Raw genomic sequence first — 14,090 nt, forward strand, 5'->3', positions numbered from 1 at the left:
GATAGTGAAATCATGCTGACTCATTAGCTCGTTAGCTTGTGATGACAGGGTCACATGGAACACACCCTTGGATGGCACAACAGCCAATTGGAACTCTCGTTTGTACTTCATTCCAGGGCAATGCAAAACCAAGGGCAATGCAAAAACTGAAGCAACAAGAACATCCACAATAACCTGGTGATGTGTGAATGATCTCAAGCGACAAAACAGCAACAAAAAGGTCAGGATATCAATGCGGATTGCCTTAATTCAAGAACAAACCGTGTGTGCGAAAAAGCCCCGAGTTTCCAGGACCCCCCCCCCCCCCCCGTGGGACCACCAGAGAGAGGCAACAAGCAGCTTGCACAGATGAGGAAGTCCTTAGCTCTAGCATCTATCTTTCTTACCTTTCCATCATCCATCGCTAAGACCACACAGAGCCATATGACCAGGCCTAGCCCTGCTGGGTTGATGGGAAAACAATGGTGGCAAACAAGGAAGATGGATAAGCACGGCTGCTTCCTCATAGGGTTGAATTCCCATTCTACTCTCACAGCTGTAAAGACATCTGCAGCACAGAGGCTTAACTCATGCTTTCCCCATTACTCTTGTTTCTAGTGGTGATTTTTTTAAAAAGCCTGCACTGCCTTCAAAGGGGCTTCAGGTGGTACAGAAGGGAGGGAAATCCATTGTGCCTCCTGAATCACCCCATTGGTGCCAACAGCATGAATCCAAAGGGCTGGGGGCTGGCCGGCGTTTCTGAGGTGGAATGCTTGTGGAAGCCAATTAATGTCGGCTCCACCTCCGGGAATGCCCGAGCCTCTGGGAAATGTGGAAGAGAGGGTCACCTGAGAGATACTCTTTGGACAGCTGGGATTTCCACCTTCTTCTTCAGCACTTCCCGAATCTGGCCCTTTTCTGGGCCTTTCTTCACCTTCTCACGGCCAATCAGATAGAAGTATTTGGGGGTCAAAATGAAATCGCGTTTAATAGGCTGAGGAAGTAAAGGAGAGAGAAACAGCAAAGAGAGGTGGGTAACAAGGATGATATTGAAACGAGAGGCTGACCTCCAACGAGACCCACCTCCATAGGTTTTATGGCAGGTAAGCCAACATGTGCATGCAAAATTCAAAACAAAAGCAGACGGACATCCAGATCTTACATGTCTTTGTGTCTGAAACTAAAGAAGAGTTTGGATTTATATCCCCCCTTTCTCTCCTGTAGGAGACTCAAAGGGGCTTACAATCTCCTTGCCCTTCCCCCCTCACAACAAACACTTTGTGAGGTAGGTGGGGCTGAGAGAGCTCCGAGAAGCTGTGACTAGCCCAAGGTCACCCAGCTGGCGTGTGTGGGAGTGTACAGGCTCATCTGAATTCCCCAGATAAGCCTCCACAGCTGGGAATCAAACCCGGTTCCTCCAGATTAGATACATGAGCTCTTAACCTCCTACGCCACTGCTGCTCCAAGGGGCTTGGTAGGTAGGATTCTCAAGAGCCTTTATCTATTCTTCCTCTGGGCTATTCCAGAGCTTTTCCTTGAAAATTCGGTTTTCACTAAGTCAATCCCCCCCCCCTTCCCCAAATCGTCTTTTTACTCAAGGATGAGTATTTTGGAAGCAACCCTAAGAGGAGGGAGAAAATTCTATCTTTCTAGCCCCTTTCTAGTGTCCAACTCTGGCACTTCAGATGTTCATGGACTGCAATTCATGGAATTCATACCAGCAGGGGCTGATGGGAATTGTAGTCCATGAACATCTGAAGTGCCAGAGTTGGACACCCCTGCCCTTTTAGATGCACCCTTTACTTTCGAAACCAAAGTCAACCCCAAGTTACCTTAAACCGCCTGTCGTATTTGGTGACCGAGTCAGCAAAATCGATCCTCTCCCTTTTGGCCAGGAACTGACGGAGCTCGGGTTTGTCCTCCATGCCCAGATAATCCCCCACAAAGTTCCGATTGATGCTGTTCCTCCGCCGTTCTTTGAAATTGTACAGGATGTGGGATGCTATGCAGAGGAAGGGGAAAGAAATGACCACCAGGCCAGCAGAGTTTATTCCACTTACGGAATTTGACACTGGGCACACAACTCAGCATCCCAGAAAAATAATTTTTTGAAAAGTTGCTTCCATTTAATCAAACAAGGCAAGATTCTAGGATGCCAGTGATCCTTACCTTCTTCTCGCATCTGTTCGTATTTCCGGATGGCGATGTGCCGACGCCAAGCTTTCTGGATGACCCGGGCGTAACCATCAAATTTCCGTTCCCGCATCTCTTCTAGAAGAAAGAGCTGGTTGGAGAAAAGAGAGAATGTGATTTCAGACCTGGTTGGTGTACATATATCCGGGGTTATCAGCTTTTCCCACATAAAACTTTAAAAACATTTGAGGCAGGAAATAAAAACATTTCCTCCCTGGAGTTCCACATTGTTTTTACCCCAAAATGTTTTATTTCCGGCCTCAAAACGTTTTAAATGAATCCCCTTTTACGAGAGAGGTCCACCGCCGTTTTCGACAAGATATTTGATTCTGTCCAATCCGCTCTCTGTAGCAAGAACAGCTGAAACCAAAGACTTGAATAAATTATGCAAATAGAGCATCTTTGCATAATATCTTGTTTGTATGACCCTGGCTTTGTGAGTTGTGGGTGAGGCACAAGAAGCTAAAAACTTTGCCCTCAAAGCGGTGGGAAATCTTATTCTGGTTTTCTGCGATTCCATCAGGGATTGCTCGTATACTTTTGAACAGGAGACCAGAAACCGGCTTTCTTTTGGAAGGATGACACTGAATTCTGCACTCATTACCTAATTTTGTGCATTCTGAAATACACTACTTCCATCCATCCATCCATCCATCCATCCATCCATCCATCCATCCATCCATCCATCCATCCATCCATCCATCCATCCATCCATCCATCCATCCATCCATCCATCCATCCATCCATCCATCCATCCATCCATCCATCCATCCATCCATCCATCCATCCATCCATCCATCCATCCATCCATCCATCCATCATCTATCTATCATCTATCTATCATCTATCTATCTATTTTTTTTTATTTTTAAACCGCCCATCCCCGAAGGGCTCTGGGCAGTGTACAGCAGGCCTGCAATAACAATACATAATAACATTAAACACAGCAGGCTAAAAACAACATTGTACACATAAAAACAAAGGTGATTTAAAACAATTGACAAATTTATAACCATAAAACACAGCAGCAGCAGCAACAATATATGGAGCCCGATCCCAAGGCCGGGAGGGGACAGTACTGATTAAATAGTATATCAGGCGTGCCAATGATGGCACGCAGCACAAGGGCATCCTAGGGGGGAAATCCGTGTCTGGCCTCACCAAAGGCCCGGTGGAACAGAACTGTTTTACAGGCCCTGCAGAATTCACCAAGATCCTGCAGGGCCCGCACCTCTGATGGAAGAGTGTTCCACCAGGCAGGGGCCAGGGCTGTAAAAGCCCTGCCCCGGGTAGAGGCCAGCTGCATCATGGTTCTAGAGTTGTCATCTACCAGGATTTCATGGGACAAGGTGCAGCCTGTCAGACCAGGATGTAGAGTAAATACTTAGAACCCCCAGTTTGATCCAACTACCTTATAGATAAAAAAATGCTGTACTGAAACCAAACAAGAATTCCCAGCTGTTGGCCACCCGTCCATAGAACTTTGGTGCTGGGCAGTATGAATGAGGCGGAGCTTACCGACTCGGGGTTCTTGACAAAAACCTTTGTGCGGCCCATCTGGTACTGGTCCGTATCCATGTTGACAGATCTCAACAGGTGTTGGACCCCTTGGCGCTCATCGCCTCGCCATCTGGGCCACGTCTCTGGGGTCAGGATGGCATACCTGAGCGAAGGTGGACATATTATTCAATCAGTCTATCGTTTTTTTTTTTAAATGGTCATAGACAAACAGGATGATCCCACCCAGGTTTACTCCAGCATATTGAGGATTTTGAAGTTGGGAATTATTTCTTAAGTGACCATCTCCCTATTATCCTTACTCGTAACTATTCTCCTTGTCGGGAATAGGTGCATAGTCAAGTTCCATAGGAAAATAACTTGGTCAAGTATTATTGATCATGAAATGCCAATTTTTCTGCACTCCCCTACAATACAAGCAAATAAACAGATGATTATGAACGCCAAATCACCCTCTGAGGGGGTAAACTTATGTAACCAAATACAACGGGAAATTACTAATCATTTTGCACATTTATCAGTAGTGGTAAAATCTCCTCAAAACAGAGCAAGAACCTGGTTTGATAAAGAATCTATAGAAATAAATAAACAAATAAGGCTACTTTATAACCTATTCCGTCAGAATAGGGACCCCAGGTTATACGATCATTGAACATCCTTGAAAACAAACAGGATGAAATGTACATTAACACAGTGGTTATAAGGATATATATATACAATTTCTATATAAAAATAAAGAATGTATCACTGAATCATCACTGTGCCTCAGTAGACTCTGGCAGCTGCACAGAAACTGACAACTCTATCTGAGAATTCAGATTCAAGGTCTGCAAGAAGAAAGGAGGTATTCCATTCCCCCAATCTTCCTGGGATTTTTTGGGAGGATGTGTGAAATAAATGTATATCCAAGGTCCAATGGTGGGATCCAAAATTTTTATTAACAGTTTCTCATGGTGGTGGGATTCAAACTGTGGCGTAGCGCCAATGGGGCTGGGTGGGGTGTGATGGGGGCGTGGCCGGGCATTCCAGGGGGGGGGGCATTCCTGGGTGGGGCTGTGGCAAGGACGCAGCCGCTGCGCCGGTCCTTGGGCGGGAAATGAATGCACGCAGGCGCAGGCTGCCACGCATGCCGGTGCACCTCCTGCTAGACTGCTTCAAGTTCTGCGCGCTACTGCTGAGAGGAGGGGCGTGACTAAGGCAAAAATCACGTGGCCAAATCACCAATTAGTAACCCCCTCTCAGCACACACAAATAATTAGTAACCTACTCTCGGGAACCTGTGAGAACCTGCTGGATCCCACCTCTGCAAAGGTCATTATAGAAGGGACAACGCAGCTGCTCATATTCAGCCATTTTAAATTCCCCAGAAGCGCAAGGTGGGCCACTAGTGGGCCACTGCGAGTAGCAGAAAGCTGGACTAGATGGACTCTGGTCTGATCCAGCTGGCTTGTTCTTATGTTCTTATGTTCAAGGGCATAAACTTTCCTGAACTGGCACACCACACTGTAACTTCTTTCTAATAATGCAGGGGTGTCCAACTCTGGTGCTTCAGATTTTCATGGACTACAATTCTCATCAGCCCTTGCTGGCATGGCCAATTGGCTTATGGGAACTGTAGTCCATCAACATCTGAAGCACCAGAGTTGGACACCCCTGTAATAAAGCCGATGGAAGAACATGAAGATAGACCAGAGTGAAAGCTGTCCTATGTTTATGAATCAAGAAATCAGCGGGATAATTTGACACCAATTTCTGAATCCTTACTCAAATGACGCAAAGCCACACTGAAGTTCAGAGGAATCCCAGAAAGATAAGAGGGAGAATTTTTAAAAATCATCGCCTGGAACATAAACTGTTTTGGGCTGTACACCTGGAGTGTTTCCAGTTTTAATTCAGAATACAAGCTATTATTATTATTATTATTATTATTATTATTATTATTATTATTATTATTATTATTATTATTATTATTATTATTATTATTATTATTACTATTATTTTACTAATAATAGTAATAATAATAGTAATGATGATGATGATGATGATGATGATGATGATGATAATAATAATAATAATAATAATAATAATAATAATAATAATAATTGGATTTAATATACCGCCCTATCTCCGAAGGGCTCAGCTACCTCTTCCAAAGACCTTGGGGCAGGGGGAGGTCAAGGAAGAATGGTGTGCTGAACTTAGGCCATACTGCCCTGGGTTCCTGGAGGAATGAAAATGTTCCTACCTTTGCAGGAATTTCTGGAACAGCCTGCGGTAAGCGAAGCCAGCCCTACGGACCCGGATATTCTCCTTCAGCCCCAGATATTCTACTTGGTGCTTCACCCTAAGAAGAAAGAAAAAGCATGCAATGTAACCAGAAGACCAACAGGACAAACATTCATTGGTTTTTCCCGTCAGCTAATCTGATGGGACGATTCCAAAATATTCCAAGGCACAGGAGAACCTGTGTGTGCGGCTCAGGGGAAGTAGACTCAGTGTCACATATCTTACTGCATTGCAAGTTACATGAAGGTGAAAGGGAGCTGTTAATCCAACCATTGTTAACTCATCATGTATATCCATTCATAGAAAACTCAGATACAAATTCTGTAAGAATGCTATTGGAAGATCGTGTTTCCGCCATTTCACAGAAGGTAGCTAAATTTTGTATACTGGTACACAATATGCGTAATTCCTTATTAAGACAAAGATCTGTGCTGTGCGACGAGGACTGTAATAATGCCTGAAGTTAATGTTATTTATCAATAGATTTTATAATGGATTTTACAATTTATATTATATTTTTGTATAGATGGAGTGCTATGTGTTCACATGTATTCTGATTTTGAACTGTTGGCTGGCCAAAAGGCTGTAATAAATATCCATCCATCCATCCATCCATCCATCCATCCATCCATCCATCCATCCATCCATCCATCCATCCATCCATCCATCCATCCATCCATCCATCATCCATCCATCCATCCATCCATCCATCCATCCATCCATCCATCCATCCATCCATCCATCCATCCATCCATCCATCCATCCATCCATCCATCCATCCATCCATCCATCCATCCATCCATCCATCCATCCATCCATCCATCTATCTATCTATCTATCTATCTATCTATCTATCTATCTATCTATCTATCTATCTATCTATCTATCTATCTATCTATCTATCTATCTATCTATCTATCTATCTATCTATCATTGGTTTGTCGAAGGCTTTCACGGCCGGATTCAACTGGTTGTGGTGAGTTTTCCGGGCTGTGTGGCCATGGTCTGGTGGATCTTGCTCCTAACGTTTCGCCTGCATCTGTGGCTGGCATCTTCAGAGGTGTATCACAGAGGGAAGTCTGTTACACTCTGTGTCCAGAGAAAAGGGAACGTTTGGGGTATATATTGTCCACGTCCCAGGGTGGGGAACCAATCAGTAAGCCCCACCTGCAATACAATACAAAATGATCAACTATATCTTTACATAACAAGTTCTACCCAAGCACTTACTGATTGGTTCCCCACCCTGGGACATGGACAATATATACCCCAAACGTTCCCTTTTCTATGAAGTGATGAAGAAGCATACCTTACAAACAATCTACAGACCCGCTAAGAAAATTCAACAAATGCTACGTTCAGCAAAGGATAAGAGGGATCCTCGAACTACTGCAGGAGTCTACTGCATACCATGTAGCTGTGGACAAGTCTACGTAGGGATCACCAAACGCAGTGCTCAGACACGAATCAAAGAACACAAAAGGCACTACAGACTATTTCAGCCAGAAAAAAATCAGCAATAGCAGAACACGTGATAAACCAACCTGGAAACAGAATATTATTTGAAAACACAGAAATTCTGGACCACTCTGACAACCACTACGTCAGACTACACAGAGAAGCCATTGAAATCCACGAGCCCATGGACAATTTCAACAGAAAGGAAGAAACCATGAAAATGAACAAAACTTGGCTACCAGTGTTGAAAAACACTAGAGTCAAGACAGTGACTAGTCAGCTTCACACAAACACAGGATGACTATAGACAGTAAACAATCAAAGGGAACAAAGGCCAGGCTACTTCTAATCAGATGCCCTCACCTATTGACGTTGCTATGTTCATTGTTACTCACAAGCTAATGGGTGGATCCCACTCAACACATGTAAATCTAGCTTGCTAATAGCATCCTTTACTTGTTAAGAGACAATGGTTCTTTCCCCCACCCTGGACACTCCAACAGGTATATATACTTCACTTGCTTTCCTACTATCAGATCCTCTGAAGATGCCAGCCACAGATGCAGGCGAAACGTCAGGAGAGAATGCTGCTAGAACACGGCCACACAGCCCAGAAATCACACAGCACCCCAGTGATTCCAGCCGTGAAAGCCTTCGACAATACATTAAACTGAGCATTGTTTCTGATGTAGAAATCTGTCTTACCTGCTCTCTTCCCAGTCCCTGGGCCTCTTGGTCTCGTTGGGTTTAATGCAGCGGATGTAATGGGGTGTGCACTTCATCAGGGTATTCACAAGATTGTTGGCTTGTTTCTGTTGGGAGAGACCTGAGATTTTTGGCATCATCCAGCCCCTCCTAGCCCCTGACATATGCACTCAGCCAAAACTTGGAAAAGCTCCAGCTTGGTTCATGTGGGCGGGGATACAAGCAGTGGTGGGATCCAAACATTTTAGTAACAGGTTCCCATGGTGGTGAGATTCAAACAGTGGCGTAGCGCCAATGGGGCTGGGCGGGGCACGACGGGGGCGTGGCCTGGCATTCCGGGGTGGGGCATTAATATTTCTCTGTTACTGTAAAAAACTCTTACTGTAAAAGAAAAGTTCCTAATTTCCAGCTGGTATCTTTCTGTCCATAATTTAAACTCATTATAGCAAGTCCTATCGTCTACTGCCAACAGAAACAACGACTTCTCCTCGAATTGACTGCCTGTCAAATACTTAATACTTTCAAATACTTCATTTTGTTTCTAGAAATCAAAAGAAGGATACTTTCCTTAAACAAGGAACTTTACCATATTTCTAAAACATGTTTTTAAAACAGCCCAACAGGGAGAATTATCCCGTTTTCGACCTTCGCTAACCAGCCACATAGGAAACAACAGGACTTTATGATTTTTGGACCGAATGGAATTTCTAACGGAAAAGCAGACCCAATTAGTAACCCCCTCTCGGCACACACAAATAATTAGTAACCCACTCTCGGGAACTGGTGAGAACCTGCTGGATCCCACCTCTGGATACAAGGCCAAAGAATGTTTTGCACTACTGCAGGGAAAGGACCTATTTTTTTATTGCTCCCCTAGTTTTTTTTTAATCCCAACTCCCTGCAAGCAGAAATCTAGAACAAAAAGGCCATAGAAGAGTCTTCTGGATCAGGAGAGAAATCTAAACATTCTAAACTTTCGTTCTGTTTCACTTCTGATTACAGTGAGGCCTTTATGGATTTTTCATTCCCTTAGAAGCTTCCTTGTTGGAGAAATTAATGTAATCAGAACACGACTCACCTTGATTTTGGAACCAGCCGTGGTGGGACGTCCCTTTTTGTCGGCATCAAGTTTTTCAGGGAAAAGTCCCCGAATGAAGTGGCTAGAACAAAACGTTTATTGCTACATGAGGACAAACATACACAGGAGAGGAGACAGGAGTTCTGGATAACATACGAAGGTCAGGATCAGGCTGATGGGCCATCTAGTCCAGCTTCCTGTTTTGATCAACGGCCACCAGGAGGCCAACAAAACATTGTGCAGAGGCAGAATCCTCTCCCCAACCTCGTGACAGCTATTCAGAGGTACACTGCTTCTGAACATTTGATCATTATGGAATAATTGAAGAAAAAATTGCCTCTATTGGACTGTCAGTGGATTCACTTTGCCCTTTGTCCTGTTCAGAAGCTTATAGGAAATTAAAAGCTCAACTATTGGATAGAGAGTTCTCTACCCTAATCACCGCAGCCAAGAAAACGTGCTCCCCCCTGTATTTTTCTCTCCCATTTGAACAGGGCCACTTGGCACACTACCTGTATTGCTTAATAAACCCTGCTCAAAGGAGAGCCATAATGCTCGCCAGGTTTAATGTTATGCCTTCTGCCTTGTTACATGGCAGATTTAATAAGCAAGAAAAGGCTAAAAGATTGTGCCCATGTAACGATGGCTCAGTTGAATCTCTGGCCCACCAATTACTTCACTGTCTCAGATTCAAGGAAATCAGATCCAAGTATGTGAATCTCACTCCTTTACATTTACCCCATCTCCCCGATTTAATTAGATTACGCTACTTGTTGGACAACCCTGATCCTTCTCTCTGTATGATAGTGGCAGACTTTCTCCTGGAAATTACTAAATGCCAGTAGATTTCCTTCGTCCTAACATGTATATCCTGTATTGTATATGCTTTTTAATCTGTTTTTATTATTGTTGTACTGCTGTCTATGCCAATAAAGGCTTGCTTAAGATCATTATGGAAAAATAGGCAAGGACAACCTCCTTTCCTTCCATGAATGTGTCTAATCCCCTTTTTAGAAGCCATCGAAGCTAGCCATGATCACTACATCCTGTGACAATGAGTTCCACAGAACTCATCAAAACAGGTCATAGAGCCCAAAATCTCCCCTTATTGCAGTGGCATACCACCCATTGGGCAAATTGGGCAGCTGCCCAAGGCGCAGGAATTTAAGGTCACGTGGGGGCCGCCTGATTTCTAGCCCTGCCCACTCTCTATGGTGGCCCACAAGCAAGTAGTTTCCCGCTGTCATGGAGGACTCCCACTGTTGTGGAGGACAATCCCCCCGCCCCGAGCCCAGAGCAACCCAATCCCTGGATTGCAGAGTGACCTCCAGCTGGGTGGGCAGGGCTATCTCCACCCATTGGGGAGGGCATCAAACCCAGGTTTTGCCCACGGTGCCAGTTTCTCTAGGTACGCCACTGCCTTATTGTCTCCCCTCCACAACCAGTATTCAGAAGTTGACTATCACTGAGCATGGAGGTTCTATTTAGTCACCTGTGATGGACGTACGCTCTAAGAATTTGCCTATTTTAAGAACGACACTTGTGGCCATTGCCACATCCCATGGCAGTGAATTCCACAAACTGATCAGGCGTCACATGCGGGAGCTCTGCCTTTTGATTGGCCTGAATGCACTGCCTGCGGATTTTATTCGCTCTCTCCCATATTCTAGGGAGGGGGTAGAGAAAAATTCTTCAGTTCATTCACTCCAGACTTCAGGATTTTATAAACTTTTCTTGTTGCTTGACCACCTCCCTAAACTTTAAATAAACCTCATTAAATGTTTCCATTAGGGGATATGTTCCAGTCCTTCCATGAGAAAAACAAACAAACATTATTTTGTTTTAATTGGTTGTGTTTCCCCCACCTTTCTTCTATGAATATGCCCACTAAACGAGATTTTCTTCTGTTACCTGGTTTTTGACGCCCATTTCCAATGCTGCATATAGCTGCTGAATCTGATGCTAGCTTTTAAAGTTTCTTGCAGCTTATTTTGAATATCCTGATTATTTATTTCTTATTTTTAATTTCAAAAATATCCTTATTTCTAATTTTTACCTGTTCCATTGTTTCTTTCACTTATTTTATTCGACCAATATTGGCTGAATTTGGGAAATAATAATAATACATTAAATGATAAAGCCAGCAACGAATAATAACGATAATCATGAAGCAACAACTGTTTGTATTTTTGGGCTTATTAATTATTACTTAGATTTGATATATATTTTTCCTATTATGAATGTCAGTATTAATATAACATTTTTGTGTGTTCAAGGTATTTCGTGTGCACACTCATTATACCAGCCCTGCAAGGTAGGACGGGTGCTCCCCCACATTTCCTATCAGACATATATGCAACCATTTATTCACCCATTTCAGCCCCAAAAACAAATGGACAGAAATCTGACCCCCAAAGCATATTAAAAGGGGTGGTGGTGGTATGCCTCTCTCCACTGTTCTACTGCATATTTATTCTCCCAAAGGTATGAAGTGAGAAATCCTCCCTGCCCCCCCGGTTTATGCATGTGACACACTCACAATTCACTGCTTTGCATCAGCTCTATCAGATCTGTGAACAGCACGTCCCGATTCCTCTCACAAAAGCCGCTGACATCATAGGACACCTGGAGGCAGAATCCAACAACAGTTCAGGTTTATTGTGCAAGTCTGGCAAGTAAATTTGTGCTCCGTTGGGTAGGAAGTGCAAGATCTTGAAAAACAGACAGTAAACTCCAGTGTCTATGAGATCACAACCCTTCAACTGCGAGGGTCTGCAACCTGCGGCTCTCCAGATGTTCATGAACTACAATTCCCATCAGCCCCTGCCAGCATGGCCATGCTGACAGGGGCTGATGGGAATTGTAGTTCATGAACATCTGTAGTTCATGAACATCTGTAGTTCATGAACATGCTGGCAGGGAATGATGGGAACTGTTGTCCATAACATCTGGAGGGCCGCGAGTTTGACACCTATGCCCTAACATAAGGATACTAATATGTAGGATAGATTCACTAGGTAAAAAAACAACAACCCTAGGTAGGTCAGGTCCAACCTGAATCTCACCGCCAGTCCAACCCCACCCTCCCAAAAATTAGGTTTTGAGAAGTAAATGCCTCTCTAACCCTGCAGTTCCATAGCCAAGTAGGGATTAGAATTCAGGTCTCATAATCTTAGTCCAACACTCTCCAGGGGTGTCAAACCTATGGCCCTCCAGATGTTCATGAACTACGATTCCTATCAGCTCTGCCAATTGGCCATGATGGCAGGGGCTGATGGGAATCATAGTTCATGAACATCTGGAGGGTCCCCGATGGACACTTCTACTCTAGCAATGCATGGAGCAGAGATATAGTGGAATGAGTGGTGGTACTGGTGGCCAACCCTCCCCTTGCCAGAGTCTATTATAATTCTGCCTGGGTCTTGCTTATTCTTTGGTCCAGGTTGCGGAGGGCGGCAGGGGAGGTATCTGCACTTCTTACAATCAAAAATTGAGCACCAAGACAAGAAGAAGAAGAAGAAGAAGAAGAAGAAGAAGAAGAAGAAGAAGAAGAAGAAGAAGAAGAAGAAGAAGAAGAAGAAGAAGAAGAAGAGGAGGAGGAGGAGGAGGAGGAGGAGGAGGAGGAGGAGGAGGAGTTTGGATTTATATCCTCCCTTTCTCTAATGAGACCAGAGTGTCAGGAGAAGCCTAGTTATCTACAAAGCATGTGAAGTCATAAAGTAAAGATCAAAGGAGAGGAGGAGGAGAAGAAAAGGAGGAGGAGGAGTTGGATTTATGTCCCCCCTTCCCTCCTTTAGGAGACTCAAAGGGGCTTACAATCTCCTTGCCCTTCCCCCCTCACAACAAACATCCTGTGTGGTGAGTGGGGCTGAGAGAGCTCCAAAAAGCTGTGACTAGACCAAGGTCACCCAGCTGGTGTGTGTGGGAGTGCACAGGCTAATCTGAATTCCCCAGATAAGCCTCCACAGCTCAAGCGGCAGAGCGGGGAATCAAACCCGGTTCCTCCAGATTAGAGTACACCTGCTCTTAACCACTACACCACTGCTGCTCCAGGAGATTAGAAGGGAATGTTTGATGAGGAAGTTGCCATTTAGTGCCCCAGAGACCTTGCCAGCGTAGTGGTGGATGATGAATCCCGAACTCGAGCCATTGAAATGCTCGTGGGTCCCCACAGCCGACTGGAGCTTCTGTAGGAGCGTCTGATCCGCACCGTCGCCCTTGGCATACACTGTGGCACACACGTCGTCCAAAACGCTCATGATGCCAGGAGGATTCTGGGAAAACAGATCAGAGAGAACATCAGATTGAACAAACTTGCTGCTCCAGAGACTAGGACAAGAAGTACAATGGAACCTCGGGTTTCATTGCCTTCGGTTTTCATCTGTTTCGGTTTTCATCGATTTTTTCAGTGAAAAGTTTGTCTCGGTTTTCATCCATTTGCCTCGGTTTTCATTGATTTGCAGTAAGGTGCAGGAGTTTGCGGAGAAAAATCACCCGGACAAAGCTGTTTCAGGCCGTGTCTGCAACTTGTTGAATGACAACGTCTTGCCCCATTTCAGACAAATCTTAAAGAGGCGTCAGAAACAGACCTCTTGGGACAGCTTTCTGGTGCGACATTGGTCCACTGGCTCTGAAGCTGGTCCTAATGTGATTGTTTGTTACTGTTTTCAGCATGAAACACTATGTTTATTCACCAAAAAATGTGTTTTGGGTATGTTTTTTGGAGTGCCTAGAACGGATTAATTGGAGTTACATTGATTCCTATGGAAAAGTTTGCCTCGGTTTTCATCGGTTTCGGTTTTCATCGATTCTTTTTGGGCGGATTACCAACGAAAACCGAGGTTCCACTGTAATTCCACCTAAACATTAGGAA

At 44.4% G+C, this 14,090-nt stretch overlaps 1 protein-coding gene across 1 annotated transcript in view; it reads right to left on the bottom strand.

Annotated features, from left to right (window-relative positions):
• The window catches only part of MYO1F (myosin IF), a 71,358-nt gene that overhangs the window by 11,339 nt on the left and 45,929 nt on the right, over positions 1–14,090 (bottom strand). Inside the window, exons 14-22 of the mRNA XM_048497177.1 lie at positions 13,324–13,491; positions 11,757–11,842; positions 9,218–9,299; positions 8,140–8,246; positions 5,936–6,034; positions 3,691–3,835; positions 2,149–2,263; positions 1,812–1,981; positions 828–973 (exon numbers count right to left, since the gene is read on the bottom strand). Of these exons, the coding sequence (XP_048353134.1) occupies positions 828–973; positions 1,812–1,981; positions 2,149–2,263; positions 3,691–3,835; positions 5,936–6,034; positions 8,140–8,246; positions 9,218–9,299; positions 11,757–11,842; positions 13,324–13,491 (1,118 nt within the window). The remainder of the gene's footprint in view (positions 1–827; positions 974–1,811; positions 1,982–2,148; positions 2,264–3,690; positions 3,836–5,935; positions 6,035–8,139; positions 8,247–9,217; positions 9,300–11,756; positions 11,843–13,323; positions 13,492–14,090) is intronic.

This window comes from Sphaerodactylus townsendi, linkage group LG05, assembly GCF_021028975.2.
Source record: "Sphaerodactylus townsendi isolate TG3544 linkage group LG05, MPM_Stown_v2.3, whole genome shotgun sequence".
Taxonomy (NCBI): domain Eukaryota; kingdom Metazoa; phylum Chordata; class Lepidosauria; order Squamata; family Sphaerodactylidae; genus Sphaerodactylus; species Sphaerodactylus townsendi.